The sequence below is a fragment of the Rhamphochromis longiceps genome, linkage group LG23, assembly GCF_057381845.1.
Source record: "Rhamphochromis longiceps isolate RC_006_pf linkage group LG23, R_longiceps_female_GT1.1, whole genome shotgun sequence".
Classification (NCBI taxonomy): domain Eukaryota; kingdom Metazoa; phylum Chordata; class Actinopteri; order Cichliformes; family Cichlidae; genus Rhamphochromis; species Rhamphochromis longiceps.
Window position 1 is genome coordinate 20,693,066 of NC_140578.1, and position 18,460 is coordinate 20,711,525.

General features: G+C 39.8%; 2 protein-coding genes across 3 annotated transcripts in view; both read right to left on the reverse strand.

Moving 5' to 3' along the window:
• Window positions 1–11,304, reverse strand: part of agap1 (ArfGAP with GTPase domain, ankyrin repeat and PH domain 1) — a 194,224-nt gene extending 182,920 nt beyond the window's left edge. The window contains exons 1-2 of one of the 2 annotated variants that reach the window (XM_085397803.1): window positions 10,499–11,304; window positions 10,252–10,416 (exon numbers count right to left, since the gene is read on the reverse strand). In XM_085397803.1, coding sequence (XP_085253929.1) covers window positions 10,252–10,414 — 163 coding nt within the window. In that variant the 5' untranslated portion in view covers window positions 10,415–10,416; window positions 10,499–11,304. Of the gene's footprint in view, window positions 1–10,251 lie in introns of both variants that reach the window. The other variant, XM_085397804.1, reaches the window with a different exon arrangement.
• A 1,138-nt stretch (window positions 11,305–12,442) lies between these two features.
• Window positions 12,443–18,100, reverse strand: LOC146641823 (fas apoptotic inhibitory molecule 1-like). The gene is made up of 4 exons (XM_085398510.1): window positions 17,926–18,100; window positions 16,693–16,921; window positions 15,633–15,682; window positions 12,443–13,373 (listed from the first exon to the last, which is right to left on the reverse strand). The coding sequence occupies exons 1-4, from the start codon at window positions 18,040–18,042 to the stop codon at window positions 13,224–13,226; spliced, it is 546 nt and encodes a 181-aa protein (XP_085254636.1). The 5' UTR covers window positions 18,043–18,100; the 3' UTR covers window positions 12,443–13,223.
• Window positions 18,101–18,460: the final 360 nt, after the last annotated feature.

The window sequence follows — 18,460 nt, forward strand, 5'->3', positions numbered from 1 at the left end:
ACAAAAAAAAGAAAACAAGCAACATCCAAAGGAAGGCGGGTCCCTAATGGACCAGGGGGAAACAAAGTAACAAAACAAATTAATAAATCTGTGAATCTTGTCACTAATAAAAACTATACTGTAGACAAAGAATTAGAAAATTAGAGGAATCCAGAAATAAGATGTTTACTAAAAGAAGGAAATTTATATAACTACGTCTTTAAAAAAAACAAACAAACAACAACAACAACAACCATTTTAATGGTAAGGTTGGGTAACTGACACTGTGCATTAAAACTGAAACTATCTGAACAGGTATGTTTTTCAGGAAAGAGTACTATATTTGAGGTGGATGACCTGCTTTGGAGAGTGGGAGTAAGAGCCAGTATGAGTGGGACTGCGCAGTAATGTTGGAGCTGGTTTTGGCTGCATTGAGATAAAACCACAGCTAAACTGCAGAACCAAAGCAGGACAATGTTAGACATCTGCTGTTCTACAGTCAAATAAATCTTTTACATGATGTCCAGTTTTATTTATCTGGCCGGGAGTTTAAATCTGCAGCTCCACCTGTCAGAGTCTGAAGCTGCAGCTTTTTTGCTGTTATTGTTTTTACATAACACAGTACAGATGTCTGTGTGATTGTTGGAGGAGGGTGGGCAAAGCTTCTATCCTCAGGTTGGATTGAGTTTGATCTCAGCAGACGGAGGCTCGAGAGTAAAAATAAACCCCCACAACTGTTGAGATAATCCTTTATGATCGCTCCACGTATGAAAGGGGGTGATCAAACCTTTAAAAGTCTTTCCTCAGGTGTCGTATCGATCACTTTAAATGCTCCCAGTGGCTGCACATTATCAGTTTGTGCTGCCTGAGTGCCCGCCCACCTCCACTGAGAGCGCTTACTCCACTCCACTGATGATGACTCACCTCAAGCATTAATCGTAATGAAAAGCAGGAAAACAAATGAATGTTGGTAAAAAAAGAAAAGAAACAAGAACATAATGTCAGCAGTTGGCCCTAATCTGGTGGAGTCAGCAGGGGTGGAGGCGGAGCTATGAGGGGGGGACAAAAGGTGCACAGATATGAGGCGTAATATCTCAGGACAGACTTCAGCGGCGGTCAGCGGGCGCAGTTATGCAATGGCTAAAAGCCTCGTTTAAAAGCATCCCGTGACTCCTTATTACAGTTATTAGCGGCCGTCAATCAGCCGCAGTGTTACATCACAATCACACTCTGAGATCGACCATCTGCCAGAGTAACGCTCACTGAGCCTTACAGAAAAGTGCTACCGTCAACAAACAACGAAACAACTGACGCACATACCCTCACTTTGAAGATTACTTTACAATCAGTCACGTAACAGATCATTTCACTAGAAAATGTAAGAAAACACAGAACAGAAGTTTGATATAGCATTAATCATCAAATCTTTACAGGACAGACTCTAAAAACTTCTCAATTTTATCTTAAAAACAACTACTTAATCATCTAAATGGTTCCCTGTTAAAATTCAGGAAATAAACTAATTATATAATTATAAATCAAATAACTGCTGTATTTCTGCCATCAGTATCATACAAAAATATCTTAGTAAGTAGTCTGAAGGTGAAGATCCATCATTTAATTTTTTATGAGCATATGGTGGCTTAAAACAGCCCTGTATTATTGTCAAGTGTTCTTGTATGTATTTAAGGTGTTGCTTCACCTTGTTTTTAATCCAAGAATAAGAATAAAAAGGGCGGAATTCTTCAAAAAGGAGGAGTAGCCCAAAAAGAATGTGTGGTCATAAAAGAAAAAAAAACATCGTAAGAAAGTGGGACACCAGGAAAACAGAAGAAGCCAGAAAATAAGAGGTCCAATTGTAATATAAGAAGAAATAGACCCAAAATTGGGCGGGATCAAGAAAAAGGTCAACCCCCAAAAGAAGGCGGGACCATAAACATCCTTAAATAAGGCAGGGTTGCAAAAATGACTTCTTTGTATTTAAAAGGGGTGGGGTTCTTTAAAACCTACCAATGAAGAAGCAGATCAAAAACATAACATGGAGAGAAAAACTTTTGACCTTTTTTTACTCAAATATCATCAATTATTTGATTTTCATAATGATTAACCATTAATATTCTGCCAGCAAACTAATTTATCAACTACTAGTTGCACTGGTTGTCATTATCATCAACCAAAAGCACTCTATAACACAGGCGGTTAAATCATTTTCCAAATGGTCCCTATAAGAAGCTGGGACTGGTGTGGCCCTCTACAATAGTTCCAGCTTCTCACATGGCCCCTTTGACAAAATGAATTGCCCAGTCATTGTCTAAAAGGTGATCTGAAGTTGTATTTATATAATTTTTCTTTCTACAACAGTTTGAGATAAATAAGGATTATTTTGGACTAGGGCTGCTCGATTATGGCAAAAATGATAATCACGATTATTTTCACTGAAATTGAGATCTCGATTATTTGACGATATTTATTTAACTCTTTAAGACCTACTATAGAACCAAGTCCGCCAGAGCTTATATTATTTTTTTACATGTTGTAGTGCCATTTGTGGGTGCATTTGAATTTGCTATGCAACTGTTATAGCCCATATTTTAATAATATGTATGCATTAAGTCCATAGTAACTACATTAATTGCAAAAAAAGTGCAATAAACTACAAAAAAATTGAAAATCGTTTTTGTTTTTTTTACATATATTTCTACTTGGAGAAATTTAAGAGGCTTATCCCTCAAAACTTTAAATACAAAAAAGTTGCAAAAAATAGTTTACAACAACAGGAAATTTATTTTGAGTGTCTTCATAGTTTTATTTTGGAGATACACCAATTTTTATATACTGCAGGAAAAACGAAAAAACAATCCTATGATGCAAATTAGCAAAGAAAACAGCAGGTGCATCAAAATAAACTATTTCCAGCAGTGCAATTTGAGTTCTAAGCATCCCAGAAACTATTCAGAAAAGTCAAACATGACCAGTATAGGCTTTTAAGGCCTACAAGTAAAAAAAACTACATTTCCGCGAAAATGACGTCACTTCCAGTTTTGGCCAGGAAATGGCGGACATGCGATAGTTAGCGGTGACGTCTGTTTCACTGTGGGAAATGTTAGGAACAGCTGATCGGATCGGTAAAGCGTGTTTCTGGAATATTATGTTTTTGTTCCTGCAAGCGCTTTTTATGCAATTTTTGCAAAGCTTTATGTGGAAGGAAACCGTGACCGAGGACAAGCTGGTGGCATAAGATGTAAGTACAACTCCTCCGGTTTCGTATGCAAAACAAATTATTGCGCTAGCTTACATGGTTCAGGTTCTACAGGGATTTAAAAATAGTTACACAAAACGGAGCGTGCTGCTCTGACCGGCTTTAAAGGGTTAACAATAACAATGTATTGAATAATGACTTTAAAAAATAATATAAAATAGTGCGCAACACCACTGAAGTTTTTTTTTTTACCTCTCTTTTCAACCAACGGCAGTCACTCTCCTCTCCAAATAACTTCTGCTTAGCTTTCCGAGCTTCCCTCGGGTCCTCTTAATCAGCGGTCTCCAACCTTTTTTGCGCCACGAACCGGTTTATGCCCAACAATATTTTCATGGACCGGCCTTTAAGGTGTCGCGGATAAATGAGGGAGGGGCTAATAATCGGCTCAGTCATTTTTAATGATCGTTGAAAGCCCAGATCGTAATCGTGATTAAAATTCGATTAATTGAGCAGCCCTATTTTGGACTGTAAATCATGCCAAGTGAAGCTAATAGAGTCCAAAGGGAATCTATTCTGCTAATTTTGAAGTGTTGCAGTGTTTCCCATGCAAAGGTCTAAATATATTTTACAAATTAGCTTTATTTTTTCATCTATCAAAGAGAATAAGGAAACTTATTCAACTAGTGTACAGGCCCTTTGCTCTTATTTTGAAAGGCTGAACCCTTTCCATCTCTGACAAATTTGCTGTTATTTTAAGCTAACACTGGGGAGGATTTTTTTTTTCTTTTTTTGGTTGGGGGGGCTGTCTAAACCCTCTTTGAGGGGCACCAAAAAATTTCCACATGCAGTAAAGAAAAGAAAAAAAAAAACCCTGAAAGTGTCTCTCAGACCTTGTGCTGATATTTGGAACTTTTCCAGCTACTCTGCCGCTTTGATTTCCTGCTGCAGTCTGTTTTATAGCTTTAAACCATGATTTATTTACATTACAGAACATGTGATTCACATTTCTTTCTTTATCTCCCTCTGGTTTTAGCATACAGTGTCCTTCCTGGCATATTACTGTTCTGCCATTTTAGCCTAAAGTGATTTTAATGTTTTAATAAAAGGTCAAATTAAGCTAAACTATAAACTATAAGCTAAACTATAAACTATAAGCTAAACTATTAACTATATAAACTAAACCATATAAACTATGCTAAAAGCTAAACTGTAGGAAAATGTTCTCAGCTTGATGACAGACAAAGACCAAAATGACCATCATCATCTGCAGCCATCCTGGCAGCAGGTGACTAAAAACAATGCTTAGGTTCAGGTTGGTGTCAGTTTCACCCCCTGGCAGCCCTGCGAGATTTCTTTTAACTGAGTCCCAAACCCTGCTTGCCTCTTTATCTCCGCTCGTCCCTGAGCGGGATGGGCGTTGCGTCACAGTCAGTCCTAATGGCTGAAACATGAGAATGAGTGCTGCGTGGGCACAATCATAATAACTGAAGAGAGAAAACACAGAGCAAACACACCGTGGTGAGGCTAACTGGGTCACACGGTGCGTTCGCTGACCACAGGCTGGTGGAGTGAGACAAAAGCCCGAGGCAGAAAGTAGACGCCGGTGTTACTGGAGAAGCACTCGGACAAAGGAGCAGGAGTGATTAAATAAAAGGCTTGTTGCACTCCACCACGCAACTGTTCAGCTCACCTCCGACAGGTAAATTCCACAATATATGAATCACTGTTTGAATCTGATGCAGGACTTTAACCTGCACAGTTTCACATAAACACTCAAAGATTACAAAGAAGTCTTTATTCTCTTCTTTGTTGTAGTTTCTGTGTCTCTCTGCTCTTAATTAGCTCTTTTACAGCCTTTAAGTGGGACTCTGTAGCCTCTGATGCTGGTTAACCTCCACTCCACGCTGGCTCTCCTGCTGTGGGAGGATGAAGTGAAGGATGTTCACAGCGTGGGTTTGGTTTCATTTCATGCATCCACAGCTGTGAGGCCAAACACAGAGAAAGTGGGTCAGTGTCACCTGGCTGGCAGGGCATTGCCCATCCGTCCTCGCACACGCCTCAAATGCAAATGAGCCCCCACAGAGGCGTGCAGTCAGAGCGCCGTAACTGGGCCGAGTCACGGCCCACGGGAGCGGTGAGGACGGCAGCCTCCGGAGCCGAGAGCTTATGTAACCCGACGTGAATCTGAGCGACACGTCCAGATGTGCACCGAGAGGCAGAGACAGAGGATGACAGTGCTGCCGCTGCTGTTTTGGGTTATTTCCAGCATGAGTCACCATGTGAATTCAGGCAAAATGGAAGTGAACAGAGCAGGAGCGAGTCAGTGCTTGGACTACTCAGCTGACAGCTGCGAGGCCACTGAATGCCTCCACCCTCAGCCCTGTGCTGCCGACTGTAAGGACTGCAGCTGGTCCAGATGTCAAATGATTCAATTAAGACTCAAATCTGACTCAAAATCCTCTAAAAACACACCAAACCCCATTCATTTTACGCCAAATTTAACAAAAACAACTATACTCAGGAAGAAATAAGGTATAATTACGACACTTTTATTTCAACAACAATACTAATTTGACTTGCTGAACTATTAGCATCCCCAAACCACCCATGCTGTTGACTATAAAGACCACAGCAGATGTTAAATGATTCAATTCGGACTCAAATCTGACTCAAAATCCTCCAAAATACACAAGAAATGCAAAAACTAAACCCCATTTATTTTAGGCCAGGTTTATGAGAAATAACAAGCCTAAGAAAGAAATAAGACACAATTACTGCACTTTTCTGTAAGTGACAATATTGATTTGACACTCTGAACTATTACCAGCACAGCTGGACTATAACGTCAATCATTCTGTTAGAAAACTCATCAATGGTAAGCTTTCAAAACACAATGAAACCTAGAGAAGTTCAACATATTCTTTATTTCAAATTTTGTCACATTTTCTGCTGGAGAACATCTCACATTCAGTGGTTCAGATCAAACTACTAGAACATTACAGATCAGGATTACACGAAGAAGTATTTTTGAAGCCTCAACAGATAGACAGCGTGCCAAGAAAAAGTATTTTTACCCCCTCTGAGTATTCTATATATACAGATATCAGTGACTGTGGGAAAGGACAGATTTTTGTGGTGCAGGAAATAATATTCTTTAGTAAGAGTAATGCCTGACTGGGTTTTGGATGCATACACATTAACAGTCTATTTGGAGAGCAAAACAGATGAAGTAGTCCCAAAAGTGGGCAGGGTCAAGAAAAAAGGGAAACCCCCAAAAGAAGGTGGGGCTTAAAATCAAGACTGGCAAAGAAATAAAGCCCAAAATAAGGTAAGGTTACAAAAAATAAAAATCCCATAAAGCTAAAAAGTGAGTAGGCCAAAAGTTAAATGGATCATAAACGATAAATGCAAAAACATGTCATAAGAAGTCAGGGCCCTAGAAAAGCAAAACAGACCACAAAACAAAGCGATGTACTGAGACAAAATTCAGGTGGGTCGACAAAGACAAAAAAAGCATAAAACCTACCCGGTCCTATGTGAAAACATAGTTGCCCTCCATGTTATAATTAATTAACAGTCACATTTTTAAACAGCTCAATTTCAAGTTCAATTTCACCAGCCTGACTACCGTCAGAGCGGTTGAATCAATAAATCATTAAAATAGAACCTGACAAAGTTCAGTACGCTTAAAGATCTCAAAACGCAACACATGACACCAGAAACTACTGAGAAACAAATCGGAATAGATCAGAATTATCCTCACTGCGCATGTATGTTGTATCAGCCATACATTCACACGCTGTAATTCTGCCTTTAAGGCAGCTAACGAAAGACGTATATCCAACACAAATATTTTCATTTTAAGGCAAAAACATGAAAGACGGAGAGACTGAAATTTGGGCCGCACATGTAAATGTACGTGATCATCAGATTGCCTTATTGACCATCATCACAAATAGTGAATTTTAATTAGATGAATAAATTTTGAACGCATTTTAAACATGGCTGCTGTTTCTTGAGCTCTTTGCTGTGTTCATTAGAAGAACAAGCAGCAGTAACTGTCTGAGAGGAAAATGCGGAAGGTTTTCTGCTGCTTCTAATGTCCCTGTCAGTGATTATTTTACCCATAAATCACCTGAAACCACAGCACAGCTATTATCTTTAAATGTCATGAGTGATGTAATCCCTTTACTCTGCCAGGATCCTTTAAAATCACACTGAAAAACACTTAACCAGCTGTAAATCCTCTTTTTCAATTATTTACCTTTTTTTTTTACATCATTAGTTGCTTTCTGCTTAATGTATGTCATTACAGATTGTGTTGGTGTTGTTCCCTCGTCATCATAAATAATGTTGTTCCAGGTTCAACATTGCAAGTGACCTTCTCAATCACCTTCTCTTGACGTCATCCGCGACCTCGAAAAAAAACAAACGCCTTCAAAAAATCTACTTCACTTGCGAGAAGAGAAACCACCTCTGCAAGGACGATATGTATAATGCTTACCGTTTATTAAAGAAAAGTATCCTGAAATGCAAAGAACTGAAGTTCCTGGATGGGCGGACAGAAGCGGTTTCTCTTCTCGCAAGTGAAGTAGATTTTTTTAAGACGGTATTTTTCAAAGGCACAAAAGGGGGACGTCACAACAATGTGATTGGTCACTTGCAATGTTGAACCTGGAACAACATTATTTATGATGACGAGGGAACAACACCAACACGAGGATATCAGATCATCCATTGCTACTAGTGTTGCAATTTGTTTTTGTTGTTATTTTATTTAGTGTGTCAGATCGTATCATCTTATTTGCAATAGCAGATTCCATCGTTATTCTTTCTTTCACATTTCATCAGTTTGTTTTCATTGAAATGACAGTAGCTTCATATCGTCATCCTCAGCATCATTTCCTTCATCATGTGGCCCAAAGGAGCAAGCAGAAACTCCACTTCTCAGGTCTGAAAGAGTTTCACTTCCAGCTGTAACATCTCTGAATTCCAGCTGCTTCTCTCTGATCAGATCGTTTCTGTTTCAATGTAATATCTGCTTATGTTTGAGCTGGATTTACAGGATTTCTGCACCAATGTGTGGTTAATTCACTGGATTAACCACCAAACAGCAGCCATCTGGCTCTCACTGCCTCTTGTGTTTAAAGGAGAAAGGATCATGTCAGATCGTTGCTGCTTCCCCATCAATATCAATCAATAAATCAATGCTGAGACACTTGTACTTATGGAGGCTGAAACAGCTGTTCAGCACAGGGTCTTCTGCTAATCTGACAGAGGGATTAAGTTATGAAGCCGTTATGTAAAAGTGTAATCCCGGTGATGTTGTGAATTACGAGGAATAAATCTGTTCCCAAACTACCCGATCCATCGAGAACGCCTCGAAGGTTATCACTTTCTTTGATCACTGCTAGCAAGTTTATTTATCACCTGAGTCAGGTTTGTGTTGAGACTCTGATAATAACACTAAAAACACAAAGAAGATGTAAACAAAAGGCTTTGTTATCAATAACGTCTTTTCGATAACTAGTTCAGTCGGGACAAAACCCACTGAATCACTGGCAAAAGCCTAAGGTACAAAACCCACCAAATCACTTTAATTTTCTCCATTCAATTGATCATTTACATTTTAGCAGCCTCTAAACTAATGTAACTCTAATGTAACTCCACCCCCAAATTCATAAAGTCTCTCCCCCAATTTTCCTCTTCTTCTTAGTATTTTCTACTTTTAAAGGGTGAAAATGTCCACATTTGGACACTGAAGGGATTCATGGTCGAGGGAATCACTAACGTTTGATTTTCAAGTATGTATGTAAATTTTGACTTACTTAAGTAACTTGAAATTTCAACATAAGTAATTCAAAACTTTAAGATTAAACCCAGAAATTTTATGATAAAAGTCCAACATTTTGAGATAACTCTAAATCCTAGCTTAGAAGTAACCCCTAATTTTTAGATATTTAACTTAAAACCTTAAGAGAATAACTCACAATGTTGAGATGCTCAGTTTTTAATTCTAAATTTTGATATTACAACTTAAAATTTTGTGATAACTCAAACTTTGTTGAAAAAAACATTTTGTAATAATAACTAAATTTCAATTTACTTGAAAGTAACTTGGGATTTTGAGATATCTCAGACAAAAATGGAAAGATAAAAAACCTGAGGTTTTGAGACAATAAATACAAAATTTGAAAACAACTTCTATCAATATCTGTTTCTACACTCATTTTGTATGAGTGCTTAATGTTTGTTGTATATTTGCTGCTATGACAACTCAATTTCCCTCTGGGATTAATAAAATTTCTCTGATTCTGAACTTAAAGTGTTTCAATAATCATTCTGAATTTGGAGATAAAACCCAAAATTTTGAGATAATAACGTTCCAATTTTTTATTCCACGATAACTTACTTAGGATTTTGTGATAACAGCTCAAAAATTTGAGTTACCTCCCTGGCCATTTTCCCTATTTTTAGTGGCAGAAACAAACTTTCGCTGTTTAAAATAAAACAGTTTGGACTGGTTTTAGACCTCAGTTTTCTTGGTTGCCACAGTGACACATCCCCTCCACTTAAGAATCTACACAAAATATGTTGGATGTTGTACAATATACATCCAACAGTAAAAAAAAATAAAACTATATTTGTTGTTAGTGAAGACCAAACACTAGCAACAAAACGCCACCGGCAATTCAATCCACACCCACAGGTGTCACTATTAACAAGGTTTTCTAGAACCATACAGGATCTTCTTTAAAGAGTGCTACTCTGTGTTCATGAGGACTCTTTAATGAGTGTCTCACGGTGTGATAACTGCTTTGTTTTTCCCTTGAAATACGGGGGACTCAAACATGACAGCTTTCACAGCCTGAACACGATTTCCCGAGAAGAGAAAAAGACTGTGGGAACATTAAATAAACTTTCCCACCAACAATTCAGGCGGATTGTGCAACATCTAACAGACCATCTCCGGGCTGGAAATGTAGTCTGCTGTCACCCATCTTTCACCAACCCACCCACATACTACCAGCATCCATCCATCCTCCTCCTCCATCCCCCGGGTCCTGTCCTACCTTCAATGGCGATGACATGCTCCCGGATCTGGTTCTGTAGCAGCGGCTCCTCCACCCGCTCCAGCAGCTCGTAGATAGAGTAGATGTTGGGGTGCACGGACTCGAACCTCTGGATCTCATTTCGGATAGCGGCCGAGTTGGCAAGGTGTTGCTGGTAGTTCATGGCTGAAGCAGCAGAAGAAGAAGAAGAAGGTGAAATCTGTGACCTCCAGCAGCCTTAGAGCACACTCATACTCCAGCTGTTTACCTCCAGATGTGCGGGGAATTTAAATCACAGTGTGGGTGCAAGGTTTATGCCAGCAGCGAGGAGTGGAACTCTTCTACATGCCTGGAGAAATTCATGGAAGTGCTGCTTCCAGAGCAGCTTCCAGAGGAAGAGACACACTGCTCCTACTGTCCGGTGAAGGCAGCCGTTTCTCGGGGTGTCCCGCTTCCAGATTCCGTTGCGGTGACAGATGTGCGGCAGGCTGAGCGCCGCTTCCCCATATCCCCCCGCAGTCCGTGCGGGATTAAAGCGACACTCGCCCCGGTGTTGCTGGATTAAACTTTAAAAAAGGATTATTAATCAGAGAGGAGCAGGAGGATAAAAAAAAAAAGAAAACGGCCTTGATGCTAGGTGGCTAGGCTAGCCGGCTAAAGCTAACTAGCTTCCAAGCTTTAGAGAGCGGGAGGTAAGGAAAAAGTAACCGTTTTCCAGGTGTGAAAGTGGGCTTTATTCACCAACTCAGAGGGGGGTCAGAGGCCGTGAGAGGAGTTTTCAGAAGCGGGCAAGATCAGAGCAGGTACCCGGCTGGTAAACAGTTAGGTGGGGGTAGTTAGGATGCCTGCTCCGGTCCGTCTGTTGTTTATGTCTTGGCTGAATAACGTCCACCTGTCCGGATTAAACCCCCAACAGCTGGACTCCACAGGAGCTCGCGCGCCTCTAAAGTTAATCCAGGTGTGTGAACAGCAGGTATCTCTCAAGTAAGTCCCGCACGCGGCGCCCAAACACTCAGCCGTGCCCCCCTGTCCGTGCGGCGGTGAGGTCCATCCCGTATAGACTGGAGCTGCGGTATCCCGGCCGGAGAGCTTCCTCCCGGAGAGTCAGGCTGTACACGCCGCGCAGCAGAGTTCCGGTGATGCTTTCAAAATAAAACGCGACACTTTTAAAAAACGTTTTACAGTTTTTTCTCTTATAAAACAGGCAGAAACCGTATATTAGTGTAAAAGGTGTAGCTGAGGGATTTTCAGTCATTAATTTCTGTTCCTTATTGTTCTTTAATTTAATTTTAATTTAATTTAAGTTATCTGTCATTTGTTTATGACTATTATTTTTATTGTAAAAACTGTAAATAATAACCAAATATAATAATCATTATTTAATTTTTTAAAAAGCTATAACAATACAGTCCGAAGATGACACTTTTTTCTCATAAACACTTTAGTTTGTTCCATTAAATTAATTATTTTCTTGTATTTCAATTTTGTTTTTTTTTCTCCTTTCTGTAAAGCATGACAAAAATTACGTTTTTCTTATTCATCAGTGACCCCGAGACACCAGCCAGAGTTTACTTAATGGAATATAATTTCAATTTTTTTAAATATTGATTTCTATCATTTTTGCTTTTTTCATTCTTCTATTTTATTTTATTTTTCTCAAAACACCCAAACAGATATTTTAAAAAAAAGTTTAGAAAATCTTCTGTTAAAATTGTCAGTCGTCAATTTTATCTTTTATGGTAAGCACATTGAGTTTACATGTAATTAAATGTGCCATATAGATATAACTGACATTTTGTAGTCACATATTGGATCTAATATTACTTCTTGTAGAAAAGGCTATTCTATAAGTGAGTCTTACCAGTCAGCTGACATCTGGGGAATATCTGCAGGCAGTTATTTGGGTAGTCCTCTTTGTATCATTGCACATGGAGCTGTAACTTTGACTTGAACAGTCACAAAATCTGTTTCAAAAGTTTGGTGACTTTGGTTGGCTGTTTGGAGGGAGGGCAACAACTGCCATCTTTGATTTGGGGTGGTTGTCCTCCTTACATCAGACTTGATGATTCTGAAACACCTTCAGGACTTCCCCAGCTTTCAAACATGCTTTAACAGTTCAATCACATGTTATACAAACCAGGGTTTCCCAAACTTTTACAAAGTTTGCAGAATCTATTCACATTTCATTTACAGGGATTTCAGCTCAGTCACATGTGTTTATTGAAGGTTTATTGTTTCTCACCAAAAGGAAAAAAAAAAACAAAAATAACGATTACAGAGCTGTTGCTTTATGACCCCTCTTATTGTCTGTGAGTCTAACAGCTGCTTTCCCAACAAATACATTCATTCTTTTATCAGAAAACAAGAAAAAAAATTACCAAAACATTAAAGTTATGTCAGTCCAAATCTCAACTGTAGGACAAATTAAAGAGATAAACCGGCATATTTGAAACATTGTTTTTTTGTTTTTGTTTTGCTTATTTACAAAAAAATTTATAGCTCATAAAGAAAACTCATTACACAAAGTGAAATATTTAAAAATGGTTAAAATTTCTGCCCATCACCGACATCAAACTGAGACATTAAAATTATTATTTGCATTTCCTTCAGTTGAAGTTTCCTTAGTCTTTAGTGCACTGAGTTTGATATTACCGATTACCTTTAGACAATAATAATAATAATAAAAAAGACAAACCTTTTTTGTTACACTTTTATTTTGAACTTCGAACCTTATTTGTTCCGGTTTTCTATTACTCAGCTGCCGCGTGCTTCACGCATTGAGGAAGGTAGTTGATGCGTGGAGGCTGCGCAACAAGAGCCACTCCTTCAAAATAAAAGTGTCACCAGTACCCCTCCATGAAGCTCGAGCTGCGCATGCCAGAGTTTATTCTTCACATCTCCAGGAACAGATCTGCTTCTAAGTTTGTCAGGAGAAGGTCTCCATCCTGTGCCGCTGCATTCAAGCACCTCAAAGAGCGTCTGAAAGAGGAGCTCTATTGCGTGGACGCTGTCACTCTCTCGCCATCCAGCAGTAAATAGTGCACAATGCCGCTCTTCTTCTGTCCGCCGCTCGCTGCCTTGATGCAGCACTCGTGCCCGCCGACCATGAAGTGCGTCTCTGTGCCGTCGTCTACAAACTCTCCCTGAGGACAGGGCATGAGAAACAATGGAGGCTTTTATTTTGTCAGCATTCATAGCTTTAAAAACGCGCTAGGAGTTTTATTTTGAAAAATCAGAAGATTATCACAACAACATAAAGAAAAACAATAACTTTATTGCTTTTCTGGGGCCCGTTCTTCGTACGTCGCTTACTACATCCAAGATCAAATGACACATCCAAGATCAAATCATCGCGCTAACTCTGAGCTCGCTATTCCGGTTCCCCGAACACACCTGTTGTTGACGATTAGTATAGCTGGATGAAGTAATGTGAGATCACTGGGTGGCCCAACAGGGGCTACGCATCGATAGTAGAAACATTGATCGGCAACCCTTTGATTGGTCGGCGAAAATGTCGAAGGAGCGCGCTCGGTATTCTTCGGCAGCAGAGCAAGAACTCTTGAGTGAGGGATTTTAGGAGTTTCAGAGTCTAATTAAAACGCAAGGGAACACTGCAAAGGCTGCAAAAGCAAGGAGAGAGGGCTGGCAGAAAGTTGCTGACAAATTAAACTCGTAAGTAATTTAATAATAACAATAATAATGGAGTGGATCTATATAGCGCTCTTCAAGGCACCCAAAGCGTTTTACAATGCCACTATTCAGTCACTCTCACATTCACACACTGGTAGCTGTCACAGCTGCCCTGGGACAGACTGACAGAAGCCAGGCTGCCATATTGCGCCATCGGCCCCTCTGGCCAACACCAGTAGGTGGTAGGGTAGATTTATCATATCACACCATATTATCCAATATTATATTACATTATATTATATTACATTATGTTATATTATATCCCCTTTCACATTAGAGCCACAACAGGACCCACTAGAACATGGGAACAAGTAAAAGTGAAATATAAGAATATTCTACAGAATGGTAATATTGATCACTTATATTGCTTTTCGTCTCTTGGACAGAGACCCTGAAATAATCTGTTTGTTTGTTTATAACAGCAACCAAGAAAAGGGCAGCGCAAAAAAAGACAGGTGGTGGTCCTGCACCCCCTCGTCAACAAGTTGGTTAAGTGAATAATATCCTCACGGGAAAATCGATATCTCTCTATGAGCACACTGTCGCGCTGAGCTAAAGGATCCTGTCTGTCCCGCAATATACGCTGAATTCTGAGGACTCTCCTTATCAATCTTGCACCTTCCGCAATGGGTGGCTCGCGTAAACGGACAGGACATGGCTGCGACAGGCTTCCCAAATCCACCTTCGCTTTTATAGCCGTGGTCTCTCATCTTGATTACACGAAGTAATTTACAATTACTACTCTGAAATATGAATTACATCTGTAATAATCACATACATGTAATAGAATGTTAATAGTACATTTCCCTTTTTTAGGAAATGACCTGTATGTATCTGTGTGACATCAATAAAAGGATCAAGTGCTGCATTATCTTTAGTTACATTGATGTTATTTATTTATGGTACAACAGTGGTAAAATATCGCTGTTGCTTTCGTATACATGAAGCGGAAATACCTGAGTGGCCGCGATCTAATCCTGTTTACATAAAGTAAACCTGCTCCCGAGCAGGTTTACGCTTACGGCTCTGTTGCTATGACAGCAAGTCCCGGATGGGCTTCGAAGAACCGAACGATCCAGGATCACGCGAAATCGTCAACAGTCAAATCCGGCTAACTTACTTAGCGAGGTACGAAGAACGGGCCCCTGGTCTCCTACTTTGAAAATTAAATAAATAGTGCTCTCATTGGCTAATGAGCTGTGATGGTGAGTGAGCGATAACATCACCTCCAAACAGCTTCAGGAAAGTATTTGCTGGGGTCATAAGTAAAGGGAACCGAGGGCTGTTTTCTCATAAACTTCTACAGGATCACAAATCTCTTTAAAATGCATTTTATTTTGAAAAGCACCCGCTCTTTTTCGATTTAATGTTTCTGAGAAGTTGATACAGGAACACGTTCACTTCTTCTTTTAGCCACACTGCTAACCAACTCATCATGGCGTCCACAAATATACACCTGTTTCAACTGAAGCACATGCATCTGGCAGCAGGTATTGCTCCTACACATGTAGATATTGTTCAGCATTAGTGGGGCCCTCACAGATCACTAAGTTACCCCTGCCATGTATACTAATGTTCCCTCCCTGGTTTTCTTTGTAGCCTCAAACCTGACAGCACAGTTTCCCACTCCTTTATTGAAACCAGCAGTTACATCATATGTTACGTTTATTTTCAGGATAGTGTGTCTCAGAGTATTCACCAGTGGCGCTCACCGTGGTTTCCATCTTCTGCCCGTTGCACCAAACATCCATGGTGTCCTTTTCTGTGAGAAAGAACAAACATAGATGGTTAGTTTGTTTAAGCAACACCAGTGGCTGGTCTTCCTCTTTGAAATAACACACAGCTGATCAATGTCTGAGATCAGGTTACGAAGCAGCTGGCACAGATATGTAAAAGGCTCCCCATGATTCCTGCAGAAACTGTGGTCCCAGCAGTGTTTCTCAGCAGTTTGGTCATTTTCCTTTAAATTTGGTAATTTTTCGCTATTTTTGGTGTTTTGGTGGTAATTTGACATCTAATCTTGGAGATTTTGGGCCTCTTGAGTCTTTTTGCATTTCAGTTTTGTTTTAATCAAATGTTCTTGTGTAATTTTGATAGTTTTGCTTTTTTCTTTTTTCTTTTTTTAAACCTTCTGCTGCTTGTGGTCATTTTCCACAAGTTTCATTTTAGCCATTTTGGATTGCACTTTATTTCATTGTGTCTTCTCAAGGTCAGTTTGTGCTGTACTATGTTGATCCTTTTGTGTCTCATTTTCACAGCTGTTTTAGGTATTTGACATTTAGTTTGGGTTGTTCTGCATCATTTCTGACAGACTGGCATCTTTTTTGGTGTCCTTCTGCTCATGATGCATTTCCATTTGTGTTCGATTTTAGTAATTTTAAATCATAAATGGTTGATTTTGATCATTCCTTTGGTCATTTTGGGGTTCATTTTCTATTTTTCTTTGGTCAGTTTTTGTGTGTTTAATAATTTATTGTACTTTTCTGTATCATTTAGTTTAACGTATTTCCCTTTGAATGCAATCCATCTCATTTCCATGTTTGTTGGACCTAAGTTACCATCAGGTTCTCTGTTTCTGTTCGAGGTCTTCTTTAATCCACCGTTACGTTTTGGTAGTCTAACTAGGTTGATGCTGGTTGCTTCCTTTCCAAATATAGCTACACTGACCTCACCCTGAGCAGATTAGACTGCCCGTCCTCACCTACATTTCCTCCTGCAAACACCGGACTACAGCTTGCAGCTACAGGTAAAAACCTGAGAAGGTGAGCTCACCGAGGACGACCCTGTAGTCCTCTTCGCCCACTTTGAGCAGCCAGGTCTTGGTGGTCTTGGCTCTGTTGTCGATGAACTTCTGCAGACTTTTCCCAGCGATGTTCAGCGAGTACTCGTATGCAAAACCGCTCACGGCCTCGATGTTGATGGTGGCTTTGGTGTTCGCACCTCCCACCATGAAGGTTTCCTTTCCAACCAGCTTGAACATCCAGTCTTTTCTGATGACTTCCTGTTAAGGAGACATGGCTGCTTTCAATAAACACCTGCTGCACTGCTTTCATACACTCACTTTTTTTGAACAGGTTAATACAGACAAAATGATCATGGAAGTATGGATTCACTGAAGTATTAAGGGTATTACCACAGTGACACAAAAAACAAGTACTACATGCATCAGCATGAAATGTGCTTAAAGTACTAAAAGTACTGATTCAGATAAGATTGGCTTATCAGCTGGAGGCCTTAAACAATTCTTTGGAGTCATTATTTTAACAAGCATTTGAAATACTAATTAAATTATGCTGATGTGCTGTTGAAAAAGCTTTCTCTGTAGATTAAACTCATGCCTCACTTCTTCAAATGACGCGATAACATCAGGATTTGGAAGATTCAGATCTCGCTGCTTTTTATGCACCTTTGGAGGCACAACAATGTGAATGATGTGACCAATTTTCCCGCCTGCCCCCTGCTGGAATAGCAATAAATTTTATCGATAAACCAAAGATATTAATGATTTACTGAAATTTTCACACTTTTCACAGCTGTTCAGAGGGGCGGACTGGATCACGTATAGAACCAGTTCAGTCCCCACAGGTTGCATGTTTGATGGCTATGTGTTAAAAGAAGATTTTGACCTTTGTTTGGTCCAGTTACAGTTAACCACGTGACGTATATACTACTGACAACTGTTAATCTATAATAACTGGTACTTTCAGTATCTTTTGTAGCCAGTTTAGTCAAATGTTAAATCATTTTAAAGTATTTTAAACTGTAGTATTTCCAGCTTCATTAAATAACTGTATTAAATACTTGTTTAAAACATATTATTTTTTACATTTAAAATCAGCATGGGCTTTAAAATGATTTTAGATTAAGCTGGTAGTTCTCAAATCAATCACCATGAGGTGACAAAATGCACAAACTGGCTTACAACCTAGGGGAAAAATTTGGTCAGGGGCCAAAACACACTGGGAACCCCCCTCTATGCTCTCCCAGAAAGAAGCAGGACCTCACCTTTCCATTGACAAAAACAATCCTTTTTCCAGTGGTGGTGCCATGAGCGAACTCGATCCTATAAACGCCGTCGCTCAACGCCACCTCCCACACGGCCACCACATCTCCGCCTAACATCTCTGCCTGACCTCGGGATCTGGTCCTGGATGTCCAGAAACAGTCAAAAAGTCCGCTGGAAAACCATCTGTGGGAGTGAGGACCGTCCGTCCCGCGCAGCTCTGCCTCTGTGGTGTCGGCTCAGCAGTAGGTGAATTACTGTAAGAGGATTATGGATGTGAGCTCACTATATAGTGCCACAGACAATTAGGTCAGGCTCTGGTTTTATCTCAGGCTGGCTTGAGGCAGCAGAAATGTTAGCTGGGGCTTTAAAAGTTCAACAATTGTTTCCTGAAGCTGGCACTTTTAGAAATCCAGCCAATATTCACCTTTAAGAAGCTTGAGTTTGTAATGAGGCATTGAAACGGTTGCCATTAATTTGTCTGTCATTTAACTGATTAATCCAACAAGCCCTCAAACCTGAATAAGCCTATACTAG